The sequence below is a fragment of the Periplaneta americana genome, chromosome 6 (assembly GCF_040183065.1).
Source record: "Periplaneta americana isolate PAMFEO1 chromosome 6, P.americana_PAMFEO1_priV1, whole genome shotgun sequence".
Lineage (NCBI taxonomy): Eukaryota > Metazoa > Arthropoda > Insecta > Blattodea > Blattidae > Periplaneta > Periplaneta americana.
The window spans coordinates 67,055,374-67,077,785 of NC_091122.1; the positions used below are offsets into that span (position 1 = coordinate 67,055,374).

At 36.0% G+C, this 22,412-nt stretch overlaps 1 protein-coding gene across 2 annotated transcripts in view; it reads right to left on the reverse strand.

The window, feature by feature from the left end:
* Positions 1 to 22,412, reverse strand: part of LOC138701410 (spermine oxidase-like) — a 213,356-nt gene that overhangs the window by 23,318 nt on the left and 167,626 nt on the right. For both annotated transcript variants that reach the window (XM_069828269.1, XM_069828268.1), the window contains exons 2-4: positions 13,662 to 13,807; positions 8,852 to 9,116; positions 5,187 to 5,397 (exon numbers count right to left, since the gene is read on the reverse strand). In XM_069828269.1, coding sequence (XP_069684370.1) covers positions 5,187 to 5,397; positions 8,852 to 9,116; positions 13,662 to 13,740 — 555 coding nt within the window. In that variant the 5' untranslated portion in view covers positions 13,741 to 13,807. The remainder of the gene's footprint in view (positions 1 to 5,186; positions 5,398 to 8,851; positions 9,117 to 13,661; positions 13,808 to 22,412) is intronic.

Below are 22,412 nucleotides of genomic sequence, written 5' to 3' on the forward strand. Positions count from 1 at the left end.
TGGATATTCAGGAATTCTCTCCCAGCAAGAAATGTCCTTCTTCCAAAAGATGATAATTTTCGCCAAATTAGATTTTCTTTCCGGCATAATTACGTCCTTCATTACTGGGATGTCAAGGTCAGAAGCATGTACTCGACTCTACGTGCTATAAAGCACTGAGTGGTTGAAATGAATCTATTCTGCAGGCAGTAGCGGTGAACAAGAAGGGGTGAGCAAAATGAACCACAGCGAGGCGAATTAAACTGCTTTTAAGCAATAGATAATGTGTTACATTCATATAAGACAACAAATCAACAACAATCAAAGCATGTTTTGCAGCATGTACCTCTCTAATAAATGCAATTAATTATAAAGAAGTAGAATTTAATAATAAACATAGACTCTCCTTAACTTATACAGTTTCAGATAATTACTAGGATCTAATTCATTGTTATACAGTTATCTAATAATGCAACTACTACATAAACGCTGCTTTTTTGTTTTAAATTAATACAAAAGGAAAATAAATCATAGGACATTCTGCATGTAGTAAAACGAAACAACAGGTCTACAACATATAATAAACATAGGCTACTCATTTATTCTATTTAACTTAAGCAGTTTTAGATAATGAGCCCTACCTAATTAATTGTTACGTAACTATTACATAGGCCTAATCATGTACTTATTATATATGAACATCACATTTTTAGAAACAAATTAAAATTCCTGAATTCTTGCCTAGTTCGGAAGTGTATTTGTTGCTTTTTGCCGACACTAGCCTTCTTATGTCGGGCGAAATGTTGTCTTCTGAACCAAGATGTAGCATAGCCCGCATATTATCATCTGATAATCCTGATCTTAGTCTTGGTTTTTTTAGCTTTACAAGTGAGAAAAATTGCTTACATACGTATGTACTGCCAAATATAGAAATAAATTCCGCTGCAAATCATCGTATCCCCGAATATAGTATATCAGGATTTAAAGCTTTGTAAAATGTGGGAAGAACTTTACTATCATAGTCTGTCTTTGCTGATGCATCATTGATGAAGTCAATACTTTCTAACGGAAGACCTGAATTGGCAAACTTCCCAAGTTCATTGAAGTAATTTTTTTTTTCAGAATAGCAAAGAAACTAAGTATATAGGCTTGCAATATAAGAATACCTAGGCCAGACGTCTCCAAAAGCCTACTCGCGATTAAGCCCCTGAACGGAACCGAAGTCAGTATGTAATGAGCACGCTCCGCCTCACCCAACTCCACCTGTACTGTCTATGCGCAAACGAAGAGCAGTGGCTGACTGCCATTATCACTGTGTCGGTCGGAGTGTTCCACCGTTTCACAATGTCTTCTAATCATGGACGTAGTTCATTCAAGGATGAATAGGAAGAGAATTTTTTTGTGTTAGTGGGGAGAATGTGAATTGCTTAATTTGTTCGAAAATTCTTAAGGGTGTGTTAAAATTCAACATGCGACGACAATATTCGACTCTTCACAAAGAATATCATACAATTACAGGCATGTTGGACATGTGAAAATAATTTATTTTGGTACTATCTATATAACTGTGGGTTATACATAATAATCAATATATTACAATACGTTTACACTCAGTTCGGCATACATATAGTTTTTCGTTTAATTTTAGGTGAAATGCGTAGGCCTACAAATATTTTGATAAATATAAAACAAGAAAATACAAACACAAATCACACACGTCTTAAAAAAAAAAAAAAAAAAAAAAAAAAAAAAAAAAAAAGCTTCTTGCTAGCTATGCTCTAGCGTGGAATATTGGAAAATCAATGAAGCCCTTTACAGAAGCATCATTTGTAAAATCGTGCATACAGGACGTTACTAAAATACTGTGTCCAGAACAAAGTCAAAGTTTAAGAAAATTAAATTGTTTCCAATTACAGTTCAGAGAAGGAATTTCAGGAATGTAAATATAATTTAATCTGAAGTCGAAACCACAACTAGCCAGTTTGAAGCTTACTCACTTGCATTGGACGAAAGCACAGATAGAAATGACAAAACTCATCTAGCCATTTTCATCCGAGGAGTTAATGAACATTTTACTGTGTCTGAATGTCTTCCAGATATAATTACAAAATACAACTGGAGAAGAACTTTTCCAGGCAGTGAAAGGCACCATAGAACAGAAGAGGCTGAATTTGCAACGGCTTGTGTCAATAGCAACGAGGGGCTCCAGCTTCATAGTATGTCAAAATAATATACAAACGTATGATATTTCTGATTCTTTTCATGTTATTATTTGTAAACATAAGCAGACCGTTGCCGCGATCCCCCACTGATTGCTCCCATCTGTTGAGGTACGAGTCCCTTCCCCTTCTCTAGCCTTATAGCACAAAGTGTTCGGCGGGCAGTATCGAGAGCATGAATGACAATACGCTTTTTGTAGACCTCTAACCTAGGCTATTGAAGTAAAATACTTGTATAATTAAAAGACACAGGCTTAGACTCAGACTTACGATATTCTTTTCTTACAGGATGCAAAAGACATGTCAGGCAAAAAGTCGAATTTGTTAAATTTTGCACTTGGAACTCGTAACTGACATGTAATAAGTCTACGCTATTAGCAACACACCTTTTATTTGTACTTCATTCTGTAAACATAAATGCAATGCATTGAGAAAGGTCTACAATACATCTACACATATATTTACTACTATTTAATGTCAATAAAAACAACGACATTTGAATACATCATTCTGTAGATGAACTAATAATTTCAGGCGTTTGACACTACTTCTCTTTGTAACTAAATGATTTTCACATACCAAACAAAGAGCATCACCTCATCTTTCACTTACATAAGAAGTCAAGAGTCTAGTCAGCCTCAAACTTACTGAACGACTTCTTCCTCAATGTGTATTGTATAACCTTTGTGTTCACCAGTGACTTGTACCTACGTGCTCTACGTGAGACTTGAGATGCATACAAACAATTGTTACTCCTCTAATGGGTTATTTTACGACGCTTTATCAACTGCTGTGGTTATCTAGCGTCTGAATGAGATGGTGATAATGCCAGTGAAATGAGTCCGAAGTTCAGCGTCGAAAGTTACCCAGCATATGCTCTTAATGGGGTGTGAGAATACCCATGAAAAACCCCAACAAGGTAACTTGTCCTAACCAGGTTTTGAACCCGAATCAGCTCGTTTCACGGCCGGGCACGCTAACCGTTATTCCACAGCGGTGTAGTTGATTTATGTTATTTCACTTGTGCTCGACTATGTCATAGCATCTTCTGATGCTTTAGATTAGTTTTTTCAACCTTTGAACATGTGACACACTAAGGTTATAATTTAATATCTTGTGGCACATTCATATAATCTAAACCAGTGATTCCTAACTGGGAGAAATAAAAAAAAAATGCGATATTATTTTAAGGTTGCTCCATAGTGACACTTTTGGCTGAAGAGGTTGCAGTTGGCATTTTTCTCGGGGTTCTCTCGTTTCCACATATTAGATACCTACATTATTCCGTCAACATTTCTCCATTTCGTCATCATTCCATAACATTCCCCCAACACATGGAGGGGGCTGGTCCAGCCACGAGTAGAGTTGCATGCTCGGTGCGCAGCGAACCTTATTGTAGTCAGCCGGTGTGGATTGGGGAAAGCGCCTACTTGAGGAATAGATATAATAATTTCACAGTGATGGGTCCTAGTGCCCCCTGCCTTAAATTAAAATTCAATTCAATTCAAGGTTGGTACGATATTTTAACTTCACTAAACTGGCAACCTTGGCTACGCGTCAGTCATTCTCTTCTCTGCCGTTCGCAGACCTATAATCTTTTCGTTGTAAGATTAATCCTACAGTAAACAATGACATGTGACTGAAACGAGGCTTGATTGGCCGCAGTTTGGTGCCAAAGATTCTCAGTAAGAGATCCCGCCCACCGTTCTGTTTCATGTTAAACATTTCCCGTTACTCGTCAAAGTAGACCTAACCTCACTACTATTCATCCGTTTGCTTAGGAAACTGTTACTTTATAATAATTAATTGGATTCAACTCACTTAACTTACAGTACGATTATTTAGTCCTGACAGTCGCCGGAGATGTGCGCCTGGGATAGACGAGTCCATTTAGTTACGCCAAGGGGTGTTTGAGTTATTCACTCGCTTGCCTTCGGAGCGATCGGATGTCATGCGTGCGGAAGAGCGGTATGTTTCCAGTACAATTAAGCATTCCTTTACCGACCGCTCGCCCTTATCTCTACTCCGGAACTCTCCCCACTCTTCCTATTACTTCCCCTCTTTCGCGTCACTGAGTTGTCAGGACTAAATAATCGGTCTGTACTACTGTATATACATTCAACACTATTTCTTTCTCTTCACTTTAAGTTTAGTAACCACACACATTGAGGATGCAGAAGCCATACTATCACGTGCTTACGAGAACAAGCTCAAGTGGCGCCAGACTATTACAAGAACAGACTATCTTGGTATTACCCCAGATCACATATAGATTGCTCATTCCCATGTTAAAATCGGTTGCACTTTGAAGAGAACAACCGCCAGGATCGCCACCCGTCCGTCGTAAACGAACACGAGATGGCCGTACAGTCGCTAATGCAATTCAAATGAGAGTTATGACGTGACTCCTTATGTAACAACTAGATGGCAGCATAGTAAACCTGACAACAGTTGTTACCGTCAAAATCTATAACGCAGAGCAATCTGGGTATATATGATCTAGGGTATTACTCTTAGTATTCATCTGCTTACAAGTGAATAACAAAATATAAAAGTAGCTTTCCTTTTACATAGCGTTTTACATATGAGTTAAGTTATATGTTTCGTCGTATTTAATAACTAGAATTCAATTTTTATTTTCAGATAATACAAGGTTAGGTTTCCAAATAAAGAACTATATTTTCCTGCGTCGTGTGAGTGTTTCGACTGTGAGCCAATCACGGGTATGACAGCCACGTGCTTGTGTTTACATTAGGATTTTTCTTAAAGCGAAAAGGGTATACACTGTGTTTAATGAATGTTGACTTGTGTCATTTTCGTTGAAAGTTGACTCTTGTGGGTTCACTTTGTTACCCTCTTTTCACATTTATTTTTCAATTTTGAATTCACAAAATTTACTTTTTTTGTTTTCTCGCGGCATATCGGTTGAAAATGGCTGCTTTATACAGAAACAGTACATAAACTCAAATCAATCAAATTATATCTCACCATGAGAAGTTTCAGCACAGTCGAGTAACCTGACTTCCAAGCCCAGTTCTGCTTTCCTTCACACTCTTCATACTCTGTGTCACCGCGACCAGAGGCGTCGAACCAGGATTCAGCAGCGTTGTAGGAGTTAAGAGCCTTGTGATACCAGTCCAGGAACGACTCAGCCAAATCTGATTTTGCTATGGATCTTTCCTGGAGCCTTTTGAAGTACCTGTAAAATAGTACACATCTGAAGCAACATTCTAATGGTTAAACTTACATTTTTAAGTAGTAATTACTTTGACACTGACACGGTTTTTTTATACATTCATGTGCTCATTGATGTCTTTGCACTGACAAAAGTCGTCGTCATCATTATCAATAATTAAAGATTAAACTATTTAATTTGTTCTGATCTCATGCTCTGTCTGTTCTCTTCATCTCTTTCTGAAGCGACCTATGTTTCTTCTTCCTCTGGATCTATAGTCGTAAATCTGTTTGCAAAGCGTCCATAGTCCATTATACAGTATTTATATATACAGACAGAGTGGATGTGAAATAACCTTCCTGATTGAAACGGAGGATAGGGTAGACTTAAATGAATAGAAAACCTTTATTACGGCCGCCTTGGAGTGCATCATTATTCATGTTAAGAACCCTTACTGCATGCAACAGGGTCACATCGGCAGTATGGAATACGTTTGAGTAACAACATATTGTTCTGCTGCAGATGTGAGCGAGATTCATTCCCTGCATAAACACATAAGTTTCCTAGCACTTTATGTGTATATGTGTATGTATGTATGCATGCATGTTCAGTTTGTTTCCCTCTTTGGTTTTTACTTAGTGAACGTTTCAAGATATTTACTAAATGTATTATTTTATTATTAACCTGTTGCTTTGCTTCATTTCTGTAAATGTTACACCCTGCGTTATATTTTATAGGTATAAATGATGTAAATATGTAAAGAACAATTGTAACAATGTCAATCTATATGTGTGTAATAATTTGTACAGTTGTACATAATAGTACATTATGCAACGAGCCTATAATAATAGTAATTAAGAAGCGAGTATGGATGTTTATGAAAAGAGCGCAAGCGAGTTTCATAATTTTCATACGAGCTTCTTAATTACCATTATAGGCGAGTTTCATACGACTTTTTATGCTCGACCATATTTCTAACTTGAAATTATTTATTTTTTATTTTTTATTGGGTTATTTTACGACGCTTTTTCAACATCTAGGTTATTTAGCGTCTGAATGAAATGAAGGTGATAATGCCGGTGAAATGAGTCCGGGGTCCAGTACCGAAAGTTACCCAGCATTTGCTCGTATTGGGTTGAGGGAAAACCCCGGAAAAAATCTCAACCAGGTAATTTTCCCCGACCGGGATTCGAACCCGGGCCACCTGGTTTCGCAGCCAGACGCGCTAACCGTTACTCCACAGGTGTGGACTTGAAATTATTCAGATGTATACATTTTATTCGTATCTGACAAGATCGGAAGTGACCTTGTTCTAGGTCGTGAATTGTGAGATGTGCGCAGACGCGAAAGTATTGATTTTTTTCCGAGGAACAATAATGTCATTGACCTTGATGTAATCCCGTTAGACTTGATATAACCTTGATTATTGAATTCGACATTGAAAAACGAGATGACAAATTGAATTTATTTGAATATTATTTACAATTAACGCTAATTATTATGGTAACAGAACATAACCTTCTGCGACAGTATTGGATTTCCAGCCTCCGTGACTTTTCGTTAATTCTCTTTCGATTGCATATCCGAGAATAATCGATACTTACGGTTTTATAACGGTACAAAACTGACTTGTCATTGGCTGAACACCTGTAAGCTGAGTTGTCATTGGCTGAACACCTGTACTTTAATGGGTAGGTGTACTTTAATGACATGCATTAAAGGACTGCTACCAGGTGTATAATTACTACATTTCGGCATGGTCGAGCATAAACGTAATTATGTAACTAGCTGTGCATTTACGAATGCCCCATAGGTATTTCTTTTCAGGAAACGGGAATATTGCCTTGACGACGAGTTTGTTTTCCTTTCCACTGTACCTTCCTATTTCTATGAGTAGCTGTAGCAGTGTTTTGATGACGTCGCACCTGGCTGAACGTACTCTGTATAGGACGATAGTGATCAGTACGAAATTCCTAGCTCTCATCATAAGCGGAGACTAAGAAGAATGAAGAAAACTGGAAAGATTTGGAAATGCTGGGTTTGCAATGAAAGACGTGCCTTTGGGCAGAAGACAGACCATTTTATGTTTCCGTAAGTGTACACTTACTTCCTACTCTTTCTGTTCCTCCCATAGATGGAGTAACATTAAACGGTTAGTAAATACGGTGCGTCCGTTTAATTTTGTTACCACTAAGAGGTAGTATTATTGTTCGCAGCTCTGTTACTGGTTTCTTACATTCAGCCCGCAAGAAAGTCACAATAGAATATCTTACACAGACTTTTATCATTATTGCTCATTGTTATTAGTGTTACAGTTAATGGAAAAATAAAGTAAGTTACATAGCTTTATTTCAGAACGCTCTACATTATAAAATTAGTGCACAACCTTTAATCCCACAATGCACTTTGCAGTTTCATTATAGGGTAATTCACATGGGGATAGTTTACAGGAGTCAAGTGCTTGGAGCAAGTCGACTTTCCTTCAACTTTCCCCGTGTGATATGGTCGAGACAGTCAAGGTGTGACTTGGCGGTCAAGCAGAATTTGAGTTGACGACCCGTCAACTTTTGTGTCCACTTTCCCGTCACGTGACCAACTTTACTCCACTTTCCATGTGTGAATACGAAGTTGTAGCAACTTGGCAAGTAGAAAGTTTGTAGTTTTAGGCCCATTGTCGAAGTAAATGAATAATTATTAATAATGAGCGCCCCTAAGTGGAATTCCAACGATATCATAAAGTGTTTGGAAGTGTATGAGAAGTATGAACTTCTATGGAATATACGTGACAAAGAATACCTCAATAAAAACAAGCGGGAATTATTATTCCAGAAACTAGTCAGTGAACTCATGGAACAAGGTTTCGAAAACATAGACGTAGAAGTGGTTCGAAAAAAGTTAAAAACCCTTATAACAGGACTCATTCTGAGATGCTTCCTGTATTCTGCAGGACCTTCTTCAGCTAATTCTTTCAACAAGGTATTAGATGCACGGTGCATAATTCTTCTACGAATCCATTTCTTAACCCATGCTCTCTTTTCCTTTTTTTCAAAAATATTTTGTAATTCATACAATAACAAGGCGCCAATTAGCTGCACACATGTTTGAATATGTGCTGGTGGCATCTTCAGTTTCACCTAACTAAAAATGCCAGTTCACTATTGATTTTTATTAAATATAACAGAATACAAGAATTCAAACGCCACTACGAATACAACATTCAGCGCACGCTTTTTTTCAAGAATGGTTTCTATTTAATGTCTCCGTGTGATCACAAATATAACATCAAGTTTAGAGGCTTCAAGCACTTGACTCCTGTAAACTATCCCCGTGTGACTCGGGTTTGTTCTTCCCTGAAGGAAATAGTCTGAAGCTATCTCTGTCCACAAATAACTTATTCTTCGAATGACAATAGATAAGTGAGTGGAGCAAGGCGATAAGAATCACCAATTAAAAGAGCTGTTAAAAATAAATCACTTACTCGTCAGTGTAGTATTCTCCAAGCGATCCTGTGAAGTTTTGCAGATCATCTGAGCCTGTTTCACCGATTTCTTCTAGAATATTATAAAATTGTTTGCTAATATCTGTATCAATTATTCTTCCTGATGAGTCGATAAAACTTGCATTCCCATATTCGTCACTAATAGTACTATCCATCAGAAGTCCATTTTGGCTTGCCATAGCAAATACCACATTACCCTCTTCTCCGTGCACCCACTGGGCTCCAAGCTCAACTACGCCATCTCCTGCGAATAAAAATTGTACAACATTCATATTCACTGGCTTTTGTTTATTAACATTGTCAACGTAACCGTTTCTGTCTGCTGACTTTGTGAGTAGAACTACATTTCAGTCTGCAAGTTACATAGCTACATCACACAATGCTAATCTCTGTCAGTGAAAGGTGACCAATACTGTTCAGCACCAGCGTCTCTGGCACGTTAAATTGGGGTGGAAGGGGGATGAGATCACGGAATGCTTGTAACTAAGTCATGTTTTAGACTATGCACTGAATGTATGTATTTATTCACACTGCAAATGGGTAAATACCCTGTGGCAGTGGTAACTAATTACACTCAATAATGATAATTAATAATATATTACAATTAATAATAATAATAATAATAATAATAATAATAATAATAATAATAATAATAATAATAATAATAATAATAATAGCATCCTAAATTGAATGAAGCACGATCACTTAAAATAACCTTTTTTTCTCTTGTACGAAGGAGGGACCCGAAGGCTTACACTGCAGCCTGAGGCTTATTGTGCTTATTACTCCTATTCTTGTGAAGTATTGGGTAGTCGAACGGCCGGGCTCTTGTACAAGTACAGCACGCTGCACCGTGAACTTAACTCGGGCTATTGTATGGGTGATGATGATGATGATGATGATGGTGATGATGATGATATATGAATTCATGATGACGAAATGACTCCGAAGTTCAACACCGAAAGTTACCCAGCAATTCTGCTTCAATTGCTTGAGAGAAAACCCCGGAAAAAACCCAACCAGGTAACTTGTCCCAACCAGGTTTTGAACCCGCTCGTTTCTTAGCCAGCGGTGGACCCCTAAAATAACATTTAAAGTAAATCTAATTTATATATTAACCCTAAGTTCGAACTTAAACCCACGAGTATATACTATACTATATGTAATAATAATAATAATAATAATAATAATAATAATAATAATAATAATAATAATAATAATAATAATAATAATGGCTTTATTTAACCTTGCAGAGTTAAGGCCGTAAGGCCTTCTCTTACACTCAACCAGGATTAAAACTTGCTTACACAGTTGAACATAAAACTGGATCGGAATTAAGTAATTACATACTGATACATAATGAGATCAAAAGAGGTAGTTACATAAAATTTACCTCATAAATTAAAAATAAACATAGTGAAATACATATTAATTTGTTAGAATCAAATACGAATCACATAAAAACAGAAGCCGATAATTCAATAAAAAGAGAAACATGTACACAGTAAAAATAAAAATAAACACATTAGTATACATATTAGTATTAGATTACAATTAAGTAGGATTTACATAATTAAACCAGAAACCGACAATTGAATAAAATTGTACACAAAAATAGATTAATAATAAAAAAACAACAACATAGTGGGATACATATTGGCATTAAGTGATAAATAAACACGATTTAGATAATAAAAATAAGAAACAAAAGAAATAAAAAAATAAAAAATAAAAATAAATACAGTGAAACACATTTGCAACACGTTAGGTCTGGCAACTCATCATAAGATATTTTTCTAATTTACATTTAAAGAAAATTAAAGTTCGGCAGCCCTTGACTTCAGGCGGCAGAGAATTCCAGTGACGAGAAGTAGCAACAGCGAAAGACGAAGAATAAGGAGATGATGTGTGCAGTGGTATTTCTAGCGTGTTATCATATTGTGACCGAGTATTTAAGTTATGATACCGAGAAAGACTGTGGTATCGGACAGATAAGTAAGAGGGAGTAGAGGTGTGCAAAATTCGGTATAAGAGAGAATATGTAGGCCAATATATTATATACATACACAAGTACCTTTCAGCACTACACTCATTTCGCTCTCAACTCACTCACTGCACATTTTACTGACATTATCCTGATTTCACCAACACTTCAAAAACATTTCACTGTTCAAATACTTTGCACTACCACTATAAACTATAAAACTTTACTGGCACAAACACACTTCACTGACACAACACACTTCTTCACGAATACAACACTTCAAACAACAAAACATCAATTACTAGGCTCCGTATTGCAGCTACTTAAAGACTGAAGTTAAATACACATTGGGTATATAGTACTCCGAACACAGGTAATGCAACGGATAAAGATATAAACAAACAGGTCGTCGCTGCGTGTTCGTGGAGTTCAGTCAACTCCCGACATTCTGAAGCTATACTAATAAATACGTGCTTGAGCAGTGACGTTCATTTTCGTCGTGATCTTTGCATTAAATAATAGATAACTTACCTTCGTAAGTTACGGAACTTGAACATTGCTATGCGGATGTCACTTTAAAATTATTTTATATTGCAAGAAATTCTTTCAATAGCACATGACGATATTGGTGCATGATGTAGTACAAGATATTTGTATTGTCTGATATTTTTTCGTGTTTCATTAGGATATTACATGTCGCACATCACTGAAAACCCATTAATTTTCTATAGGCTAAACTTTTCTAAAAATTCTCTAAAATATAGATTATTTAATTTATTAATTGGGATGTTCGTGCTGAACATCATGCTAGACTACAAAAATCAAGGCTAAACGTCGAGTTAATATCTTCATAATTTTCAGATTGTGATGGTACTGGTTCTTTTGGATTACGTTCAATACACTTTCTGCGCCTTTTGGTATTGCAATGTCTTTCAGTGCACAGTTTTTTACGTTTATTTTACACAATTTATATGTAATGTTGTCTATATTGACAGTGAAAATATTAGTTCAAATATCCTCTACTATTTCCTGCAATATTACACGCTTGAGCGTCTTACCTATAACATTTTACCTCTGCAATGAACTTTCAGTCGGCCACAAAGATGAGTTATTTAAATAATGCGACTAGTAAGGGCTACTCACTATGACTGCGTCCCGGTTTTGACTTTCTAGAGCAGGCATGTTAAAACCCTGCACATTGTGCAGTCGCGCACATTGTGCACTGGTCTCTGTGCAACGTGCAGTTCCTATTCCCCTACCTGGAGGGAGTGAATCGGCTTGGAGGGGAACGCGACAGGGCTGTACATTACCTGCAGCAGCAGAACAGCTTTGGTTTCAGTAACACAGATCAGTACGGGTGTGCTCATTGAGCTGTGATTGTGAATGCGTTATGAAAAATAAAGTGAGGAGTCCACAGATATAACGAAGAAGAGAAATCACGAATCATATAACATAACTGTTATGATGTTTTCCTCAGCCAACAGTAATTATTTTAAAATGAAAGGCTTTCATCATATCATGTGGACCTAATAGTGATGTGAGAATTTAAATCAGGTTAGTAAAGTTCTCAAAATATGATATTCGCCAGCTCTTATTTCTTTTTTAGTACTCTCACGGCAAGACAAACATGACAATGATGTTGTTTTGGAGTCTGTACTAACACAGCCATGAATGGTTAGACGACTTACAACTTTTATTTGATAAGCTGATAAGTGATCGGAATATTGAGTGAAGAATACATATGAGGGTCTTGAGGTTGTAAGGGAAGGAAGAAAGCAACTATTTGTAAAGCGAAAAAATTTTCTCGAAAAATAATACATAATGGCGAATTTTCCATCTCACGTTACTATATTATCTTAATATACTTACGTTAATAAATCTTTAAACCTGACATAAAGAAAATGTCCTCGCTTCACAGCTTGTGAAGTACTCTTTTAACTCAATTCAGTAACGCTCCCAACTTGCTGATACTTGCTCAACGTTTTCCAAATAAACTATATATACATTTAAATTCAAGCTTAATTTATCAAATTTATTAATAATAATGTGAATTTATATTAATATACAGCAAGGAAAAATGATTCCAGTGTAAAAGCCTCACAATGTCCTATTGCATGTAATTGGGAGTAAAATATTTTCTTTAACATTTGTGCACCAATGGTCCCAATAATGCTTGAAGAACAATGAAAGAGTATTACTTTGAAATAATCAGTACCTACTATGTAAAATGAAATACTGTGTTCGTTTTTTGTTGTTTCGAAATTACTGCAATATTTATATTTTCTTCAAATACTGTATAGGCTACAAATCGTGTAAATAAATGTTTCTTTGCAAACGACTGCTTTGTGAATTGTAACTGAGTAAGACTATTGTTTCTTGTGTTACAATTATTGTCAGATATAGACACTGACAATAATTGTGTTTTTTCCTTCTGCTAAGTATGTTTATAATGTCCAAATGTTAATTTAATTGAACACTAGAAGTGCAGAATAGATTCTTGTACATCCCTCCCGCTAAGAACTGGAAGGAGCAACACGTGAATGACGCAATCTGCACAGACCAGCGTTCCGCGCACATACACTGCACTTTCAGTCTGATTTCTGACATGCCTGTTCTAGAGGAAGAGGGCAGAGGATACGAACTATCAGGCAAGTGTCTATATCAAGCATTCAACCATAACCATCATAGTGTCGAAAATAAAGGGGAGTACGCCCACTTCTCGGCCACTTCGCACAATGCAGACTTTTATAAAAATGAGTGAATTATTGTCATTAATATTGTGCAAAAAAACATAAACATACATACCTAGTTGGACAGTGTTGATTCTCCCACCAATCCTGTTCTCTGCTTCCAGAATCACAATGTTTTCAACTCCATACTCCATCAATCGAGATGCAGCTGCAATTCCAGATGGTCCAGCGCCAATAATCACAACTTTTACATCACTCAGTCTGGTATATTTAAAATGGATACATATAAAAATGTAATGCAGTATTATGTTGTGTGATTTATTTTTATAAGTAGTAATAATTCTATTCTACAAATATGCAAGTTGAGGGGTGATGAGAGAATGACATTGTTACTTGTACTGGAGAAACCAATCCATCATTCCTTTTAAGATAGAAATAGTAAACTGAATTCTTGAAATTGGTTTTGTTGTTCAATGTGATGATAAAAGTTACAATGATAATGGTAACAAATTTATTGAAGAAATATTTAAAATTTCCGTACTATTTTCCAAGTTACTTACTTACTTACTTACAAATGGCTTTTAAGGAACCCGCAGGTTCATTGCCGCCCTCACATAACCCCGCCATCGGTCCCTATCCTGTGCAAGATTAATCCACTCTCTATTATCATACCTCACCTTCTCAAATCCATTTTAATATTATATTCCCATCTACGTCTCGGCCTCCTCAAAGGTCTTTTTTCTCTCCGGTCTCCCAACTAACACTCTATATGTATTTCTGGATTCGTCCATATGTGCTACATGCTCTGCCCATCTCAAACATCTGGATTTAATGTTCCTAATTATGCCAGGTGAAGAATACAATGCGTGCAGTTCTGCATTGTGTACCTTTATCCATTCTCCTGTAATTTCATCCCTCTTAGCTCCAAATATTTTCCTAAGAACCTTATTCTCAAACATCCTTAATCTCTGTTCCTCTCTCAAAGTATGAGAATCCAAGTTTCACAGCCATACAGAACAACCGGTAATATAAATGTTTTATAAATTCCAACTTTCAGATTTTTTGAGAGCAGATTCATCCGGATTTTATGTAATATGAAAGTGAGAAATCTGTACTTAAATATGTAGTCAAAATTGGCAAAATACGTACATAAATATGCAATAAATTAAAAAATATTTGAATTAAAAGTCCAATCTTTATTAAATAATTTCACTGCTTATGTACTTGTGACCTGCTTACACAAGCTAGATTGTTAGAGAAGGCCCTATGGCCTTAACTTTGCCAATACAAACAAACAAACAAATAATATTTATCTATTTTATACAGATTCTGAAGTTGAAAAAGAGAGTTTAAAACACTTGATTTTCGGAATATGTATGATAAGACTTTGTGTTAAATTCTAACGTACCTTTTGCTGTAAAGTGGAGTCAAAAAGTGTGTGTGTTCTGAAATTAAGTTGTGTGTTGAGAATTTCATTGGATGTGTTTTTGTGTGTCTGTATATTTCGTATTGTTGTAGTGTGTTTAGTTTCTGGCTTTTGGTTGGATGTGTAGTATTTCCATGTTTGTGTTGATGTCTCTATAGGTGTGGTTAGCATTTTGTGATGTGTTCTGCATATATGGAGGTGTTTTGTAATTTTGTTATGTCTGTGATGTGTTCTTTGTAACGCGTTTGAAATGATCTGCCTGTCTGTCCTATGTAGAAGTTGTTGCAAGTGTTACATTTGAGTTTGTATACGCCTATGTGGTTGTATTTGTTTGTTTGTGTTGTTTGTGTGTTAAGATGTTTTTGTAGAGTATTATTTGTTCTGTATGCGATATTGTAATTTAATTTCTTGAATGAGGTTGCAAAATTGTGTGTGCTTTTGTTTTCGTATGTTAGTGTGATGTATTTTTTTGTGCTTGTATTGTATTCTTATGTTTTTGTGATTATGTTTTGTCTTACGTATTATGTTGCCTATTATGTTGGGGTTATATCCGTTTTCTTGTGCTATGTATTTGATTGTGTTTAGCTCTTCTTTGTAATCATGTTGGTTCATGGGTATGTTGAGTAGTCTGTGTACCATTGTTCGGAATGCAGCTTGTTTGTGTTGTGTTGGGTTGTTGGTTGTGTTGTGTATGTGTGTTGTTGTTGTTGTGGGTTTTCTGTATACTTTGAATGTGTGTTTGTTGTTTAATGTTGTTGATTTTGTGAGACCTAATTTAACTCGCTGTAACATTTATTGTCCTATTTCTGTCTCTCCTTACATTAGTGACAAATCCATAGCTATGCAAGAAAAGAGAAAGAAAACCCTATACGCACAAAAGGAAATAAAATGAACAGGACAAGAAACAACAATTAAACTTCATGCACATTTTATTACATCAATTTATTATGGATTGATTCTTTGGAGTCACAACTAATAATTAAATGCATTTAAGTGATAGAATATTACTTAATCCACGTTGAAGTATTCGGCTTGCTCGAGAGACTATCCCGACGTTTACTGAAGAAATTCGACAGCAATTTGCTCTGCCTATATCTCTGAAGGATGTCACTATAATAAAAATGTCCTGTCAAATCCATAATTAATCATGGTGCCATATTAATGTATTTGTAATTTTTCATGCTCTTTTCTTTGTTTTCTTTTTAATTATTCATTACTTTTGTTTACATTATGTATATTTTGTTGAGAGTATACCAAGTCCGTAAGGGCTACTCTATATGGAGGGCAGTTTCTAAATAAAAATACAATGGAACCCACTGTTCTCATTGGATTTGTTCTCTACAAAAACATTACTTGCCGTTACTCTCTAAGGAATTCATTAACTATCAGCATGACAAAAGGATGGCCAGTCTTTAATTGAGGGAATCAGAATCGACCCCGACGCAAAAATAATAGTATTATACAGGGTGATTCACGAGGATTTACCGTCCCTTACGAGCTTATTTCCGAAGACATTCTAAACAAAAAATTCCATATAAGCATGTGTCCTAATCTCAATATTTTCAGAGTTACACTAATTTGAAGTTGTTAGTAATTTAGGCCCTACCTTTTTTCTTTAGTTTTAAGGATAAAAAATATTATAAATAGAGAATGAACTATTCAGAAGTGTCATTTCTTAAATTGGCTAGTGTTCAGAAGCTAAAAATGTGTTGTTAATTGCTTTGTACATGTTTTTTTTTTTTTCAATTTTTAACTAAAAATTACGTCATTCTTACTCACTTATCACAAAAATTGTTACAAATCTTACTAATTTAAAAACTCGATTCTTTGCAGTTTAATTATGCATCCTAATGTACAGTCTTAAATAATTTACAAGAGTGGCGTAATTTGTAACAATTCTTATGACAAATTCGTAAGAAAATGTAATTTTTTAGTTAAAAATCGAAAAAAAAAGTCCACGAAGCAACTATGGAATTCACAACACATTTCTAGCTTCAGAATATTAGCTAATTAAAGAAATGATATTCCTGAATAGTTCATTCTTCATCTGTAATATTCTTTTACCCTTAAAACTCAATAATAATGGTATTTTACAAACAACTTCAAATTGGTGTAATTCTGAAAATATTGAGATTAGGGTAAATGTTTATATGATATTTTTTTGGTCAGAATGTCTTCGGAAATAAGCTCCGTAAGGAACGGTAAATCCTCGTGAATCACCCTGTATTTTGTTGTGCATTGCACGAGAAATGCGAATTAACAATTCCACACACGCACACATGCACACACATTGATTGAGGAGATCGAAGTTAAAATGGTAAAAGAAAAACATTTATATGTGTTATTTCTTCAAAATAGGCAATATACTTGAAAATACTCGTATGTAAAATAATACTTAATGTACATCAAAACATGTAGAGTAACCGGGGGTAAAGATCGGCATGGGGTAAGATCCTATCCTAAATATTTTGGTTCCCTCAATTCCCAAGTGGCTGTATTTGTGAGGCAACGTCTGCCATCTTAGGAACTGCGTTCATACAAAATTTGGTGTTTCTTCGCCTATTGTACTGGAAATAATGAGGAATTTTCAATTTTTCACTATTCTGATATAATATTAGACTTTATGCAAGGTGTAAGGAGTATAAGTGCCGTCCTTTTCACAGTCGTCGGGGACGGTCTACAGCACGCCTGCACAAGGTTTGCGCTCTCCGAGCTGGCTCACAGCTCATGAGCGGAAAGCAGGTATTAGCTGCGCTCTGTATAAGGGTGGACTGGAAGAAGGAGTGATCTCGTACAAAATATACACAAAAGGAAGTAAGCCTACTATTACGAGTGTTTATGAAATGAATTCCCGTTCAGTGTTTGCAAAGCTATCTTGGAATATTATTAATTAATAAAGAAATATTTATTTTACAGAAATAATAGAAATTCTATAGCTACTTAAATGTACAATATCATTTTGTTATATTTTTATTTATCAGTACATCAAAATGAGGTTTTATGCTGTTGGCAGCTGAAAGGAACAGTAGCCTACTGATCATAATGAAACATCAGTTACAGATGTTCGATGTCTGCCTTTATTAAAGTTGATTATAGAAAACAATTGCTCACAAATATAAATATTGATTAATTGATTAACTAGCGGACTTACTCGTGTTAATTATGTAAGATTTGTGCGGCTTACAGCTGTTTCAGTGCTTCACGCACCATCCTCAGAGCCCACTCGCTAGTGGGCTCTGAGGATGGTGCGTGAAGCACTGAAACAGCTGTAAGCCGCACAAATCTTACATAATTAACACGAGTAAGTCCGCTAGTTAATCAATTAATTATATTCAAATTTTAAAAATAGTGTACGCAAGATTCAAAATGGATAAATATCGAGCCAAACATAGCAAACATTTTCACAGCCAGCCTGTGTAGTAATGGATATTATTGCTAATGTTTAGTCTTTTAAAACTCAACCAGGCTAGTAGTATTATTCAAACGACCTTTAGCCCTTGAGGGCACTTAGGAGATCAATAAGTTCGAGCTGTAAATCGTTAAATGTTATGTTCTGTCTTTTAGATTAATCCATACTGTACTGTAGTAGTAGGTAAGCAACGTGAAACAGTTACTGAGAATAGGCCTACACACTGCACTCCACTAGATAACTGAATGGTCGTTTCCCTCTCCTCTACCTACAGCAAGTCTATGTCATTCTGACGTAGTTTCCTCTCCGTTTCTGCGAGCGGTAAACACAGTTCTCCCGCTCCGAAGGAGCGCGCGCGCTCGTTGAGCGCTGTTTGTGCAGGCCTGGTTTACAGGATCAAAAAATGTCCATACAACAGGGGGTCAAAACTTGATAGTTTTCCCAGAAAAAAAATATTTCTTCTCTTATTTTATTCGCGTTATACTGCTTATATCGTTAGTAAAATTACGAAAACAATTACAACAGTAGGCATATCTAGCAAACACTTAATGTTAGTTTAAATACATATTTGTGTGTTCTATTACATTTTCGTGAAATTAAATAAAATTGAAAGCTTAAATTTGTTAATATTCTGCCGTGAGATGTGGCAACGTGTTCAGCGGTAGTACTCAGCACAGACGAGCGTACATGTCAGCAGAGTTCAAGCTCCCTGTCCATAGGTCTACTGCCGAGCGGATGACAGTTCGGTACAGGGTATTCGATAAACAACTTACAATGTCAGTCACAGTTTAGGAATATCATATGTTATTCATTTATGGAGAAGGTCGTCGTAATTCAAGTGCGGCAAGAAGATGTACCGACAATGTTTTCCGCAATGAAGGTCATCTAATCGGCGATCTTTTGTAGCGGTTTCTCAACGATTATTAAAAACTAGGTTTCTCTTACCTCGTTTCGAAAATCACATAAATAGAAATTTCTTTAAATATGGTATTGCCTTATGGAAGCAGGAGAGATTAAAATAATAAATTAAAAAAAAAGTTCGTGTGACTTTGTGCAGTAAACCATTATTGTTTATTTTTTAGACGTACAATAAAAGAAATGGACCAATATTGCCAATATTGTTAAATAAAATGGAAATTTACTATAAAGTTGTATTAATCAGATTGAAAGTTTGTATTTGCTGTTCGTTTCATGTAAACAATGGTCCGCCCCTGCATTAGAACAGAGCATCTGTTTTGTACCGGTATGTCTGTATTCGCTTGAGCTGTACTGTGTACTTGTAAGCTCCCTCCTCCCCATCCAACTACGTTGCCAAATGCCTAATATTGTAAACGTTAATAATTAGATAAATATTGCAATTAGAAAAAAATGGTGAGGACATTTTTTCTTCCTTATGACATGAATAATCATCAGTTAAAATAATGGCACTTATACCCCTTACACTCTGTATATTATGGTAGTAGTAGTAGTAGTAGTAGTATACACTGAAATATTAATAGCAACTACATTTCTTTGTTCGTGCTTTATTTCACTGTCTATGACGTACATAATGCATAGTTCACAGTTTCACAATTTCTTTCCTAAATGATGGCACTTGCTCCAGTACTTTAGCCTGCTGTATGGGGTAAAGATCCGCATGATAAATGGGGCAAAGATCCGAATGCGGAACTTTGTCCCATGGATCGTATTCCATTATTTAATGTGTTGCTCTAATAAAATATGTAGTACTCTAACTTCGATATTAGATCTGTTTTTTTTTTAACATTTACTATAAACGCTAATATAGTTTGCGAGAAAAACGGATTCTAATCCATTAATATATCAGTATCTCTCCGAAACTTTTTACCTGTGTTATGGAAGACATTCCGGAAAACGGAATGGAACAGTCAATATGGAATAAAAATAAATGGCAGTTGATTAACGAATCTAAGATTCGCCGACGATGTGATTCTATGTGCAAAACACCAAGGGAACTACAAACGATGTTAAAACAACTCAACACACAAAGCGAAACGGTAAGCTTATCAACGAATAAGACAAAAACACAGCTAATGACAAACAGATTGGAAACTCCAATCATGGTAGATGGAGTAACACAATCATATGTGAAGATACAGTGCGTTCGTAGCTCGGCCAGACTGGATGAAGATTGGTGCGCCTGCCGCCAGAGTTACACGTAAACGACCGGCAAGTCATGGGTACGGAACACTAACTATACTGTTTTCGCTGTAAGAAAAATCCTCATGTAAACATAAGCACGTGGCTATCATATCGTGATTGGCTACCAGTCGAAACACTCACACGACGCAGGAAAATATATTCCGTATTTGGAAACCACAATCTTGTATTATTTGAAAATAAAACATTGAATTCTAGTTGTTAAACACGATGAAACATATAACTTCACTCATATGTAAAACGATATGTAAAAGAAAAGCTACTTTTATATTTTGTTATGTACTATGAACGCGGATGAATACCAACAGTAATACCGAGGTAGTCTGTTCTTGTAACAAGCTGGCGTCACTTGAGCTCGTAGTTGTTCACGTAAGCACGTGGTACTGAAGTATGGCTTCTGTTATTAAACATAAGAGTGGAAAATCTCTCAAAAGCGGAGAAAAACAGTTTTAAATAAGTTAAGTGAGTTGAATCCAACGTTACTTATTAAGCAGATCGCGTCATTAACGTCTGAATTTACCGGAGTGTCCGTGTCCAGCATATTAATGGCGCGGAAAGAAAAGAAGAAGAAAAGGTGAACTAAGAACACCAGGTAAGAAGAGGAAGCGTGATTGGACAATGCGATGATTTTGTGAAAAGTGCTATTCGTTCAAAAGTTCACAGCTTTTTCTTCAGAAATGAGCCGCCTACACTTAATAAAGTTCTTGCATTACCTAATCTGAAACAAACTACATTACACACTATTCTTAAAGATACAGGATTTGAGTTTGAAAAAAGAAATCGTGTGAATATAATTACTGATAGGGAAGACATTACCCAATGGAAAAGACGTTACTTTTGGACAATAAGGAAATACAGGAATGAAAATAGAAAGACATATTACCTCGACGAGACATGGGTAAACGAAGGCCACGTTACCAATAAAGTCTGGGTAGACAATAAAGTTAAAAGTAAGAAACAAGCATTTCTTTCTGGCCTCTCAACAGGAGTGAAGACTCCGACGTCGAAAGGTAAAAGATTGATAATTGTTCACATCGGAAGTGATACTGGGTTTGTTGAAGGCGGGCTACTGGTTTTCGAATAAAGAAAGACTGGAGGCTATCATGAAGACATGAATGGAGAAGTATTTAACCATTGGTTTAGAGGAGTTCTCCCGAAATTGGAGCCCGGTATTGTAATTGTGATTGATAACGCTCCATATCATAGTGTTAAACTCGAGCGTCGACCCACTCGATCTTGGCTTAAGAAAGATATTGTAAACTGGCCAGAAAATAACAACGAGAAATTCGATCCCAGTGTTTGTAAAGACGATCTTCCGATGTTGGTGGCAAAGTACAGTAATCTGTTCAGTAAGTATGTCGTGGATGAATCAGCAAAAAGTGCGGGTCATGTTGTTCTACGTCTTCCATCGTATCACAGTTTCTTAAATGCCATTGAACTTGTGTGGAGTCAGGCAAAAGGTTTCGTAGCAAGGAATAATAAAACCTTCAAGTTACTTGAAGTTCGAGAATTGTTAGTCTCAGGTTTATCTGAAGTGACGGCCGAGAGGTGGCAAGGTGCAATCCAACACGTGATAAAGGAGGAAGACCGTATGTTCCAGTTGGAAGGGATAACTGACGCTGTTGTGGACCGTCTCGTCACAAATCCTGCCGACGATAGTTCTGACAACTCCGATTTGGAAGGAATAACTCCTTTGTCCGACAGCGATTGACCGTTCACGTAAGTTTAAAATAATTTAATTACAGTAAATATAAAGTAAATGTTTCCTAAGCAAACGAATGCATAGAAGTAAGGTTAGGTCTACTTGACGAGTAACGGGAAATGTTTAACATGAACAGAATGTACTAGAGTAG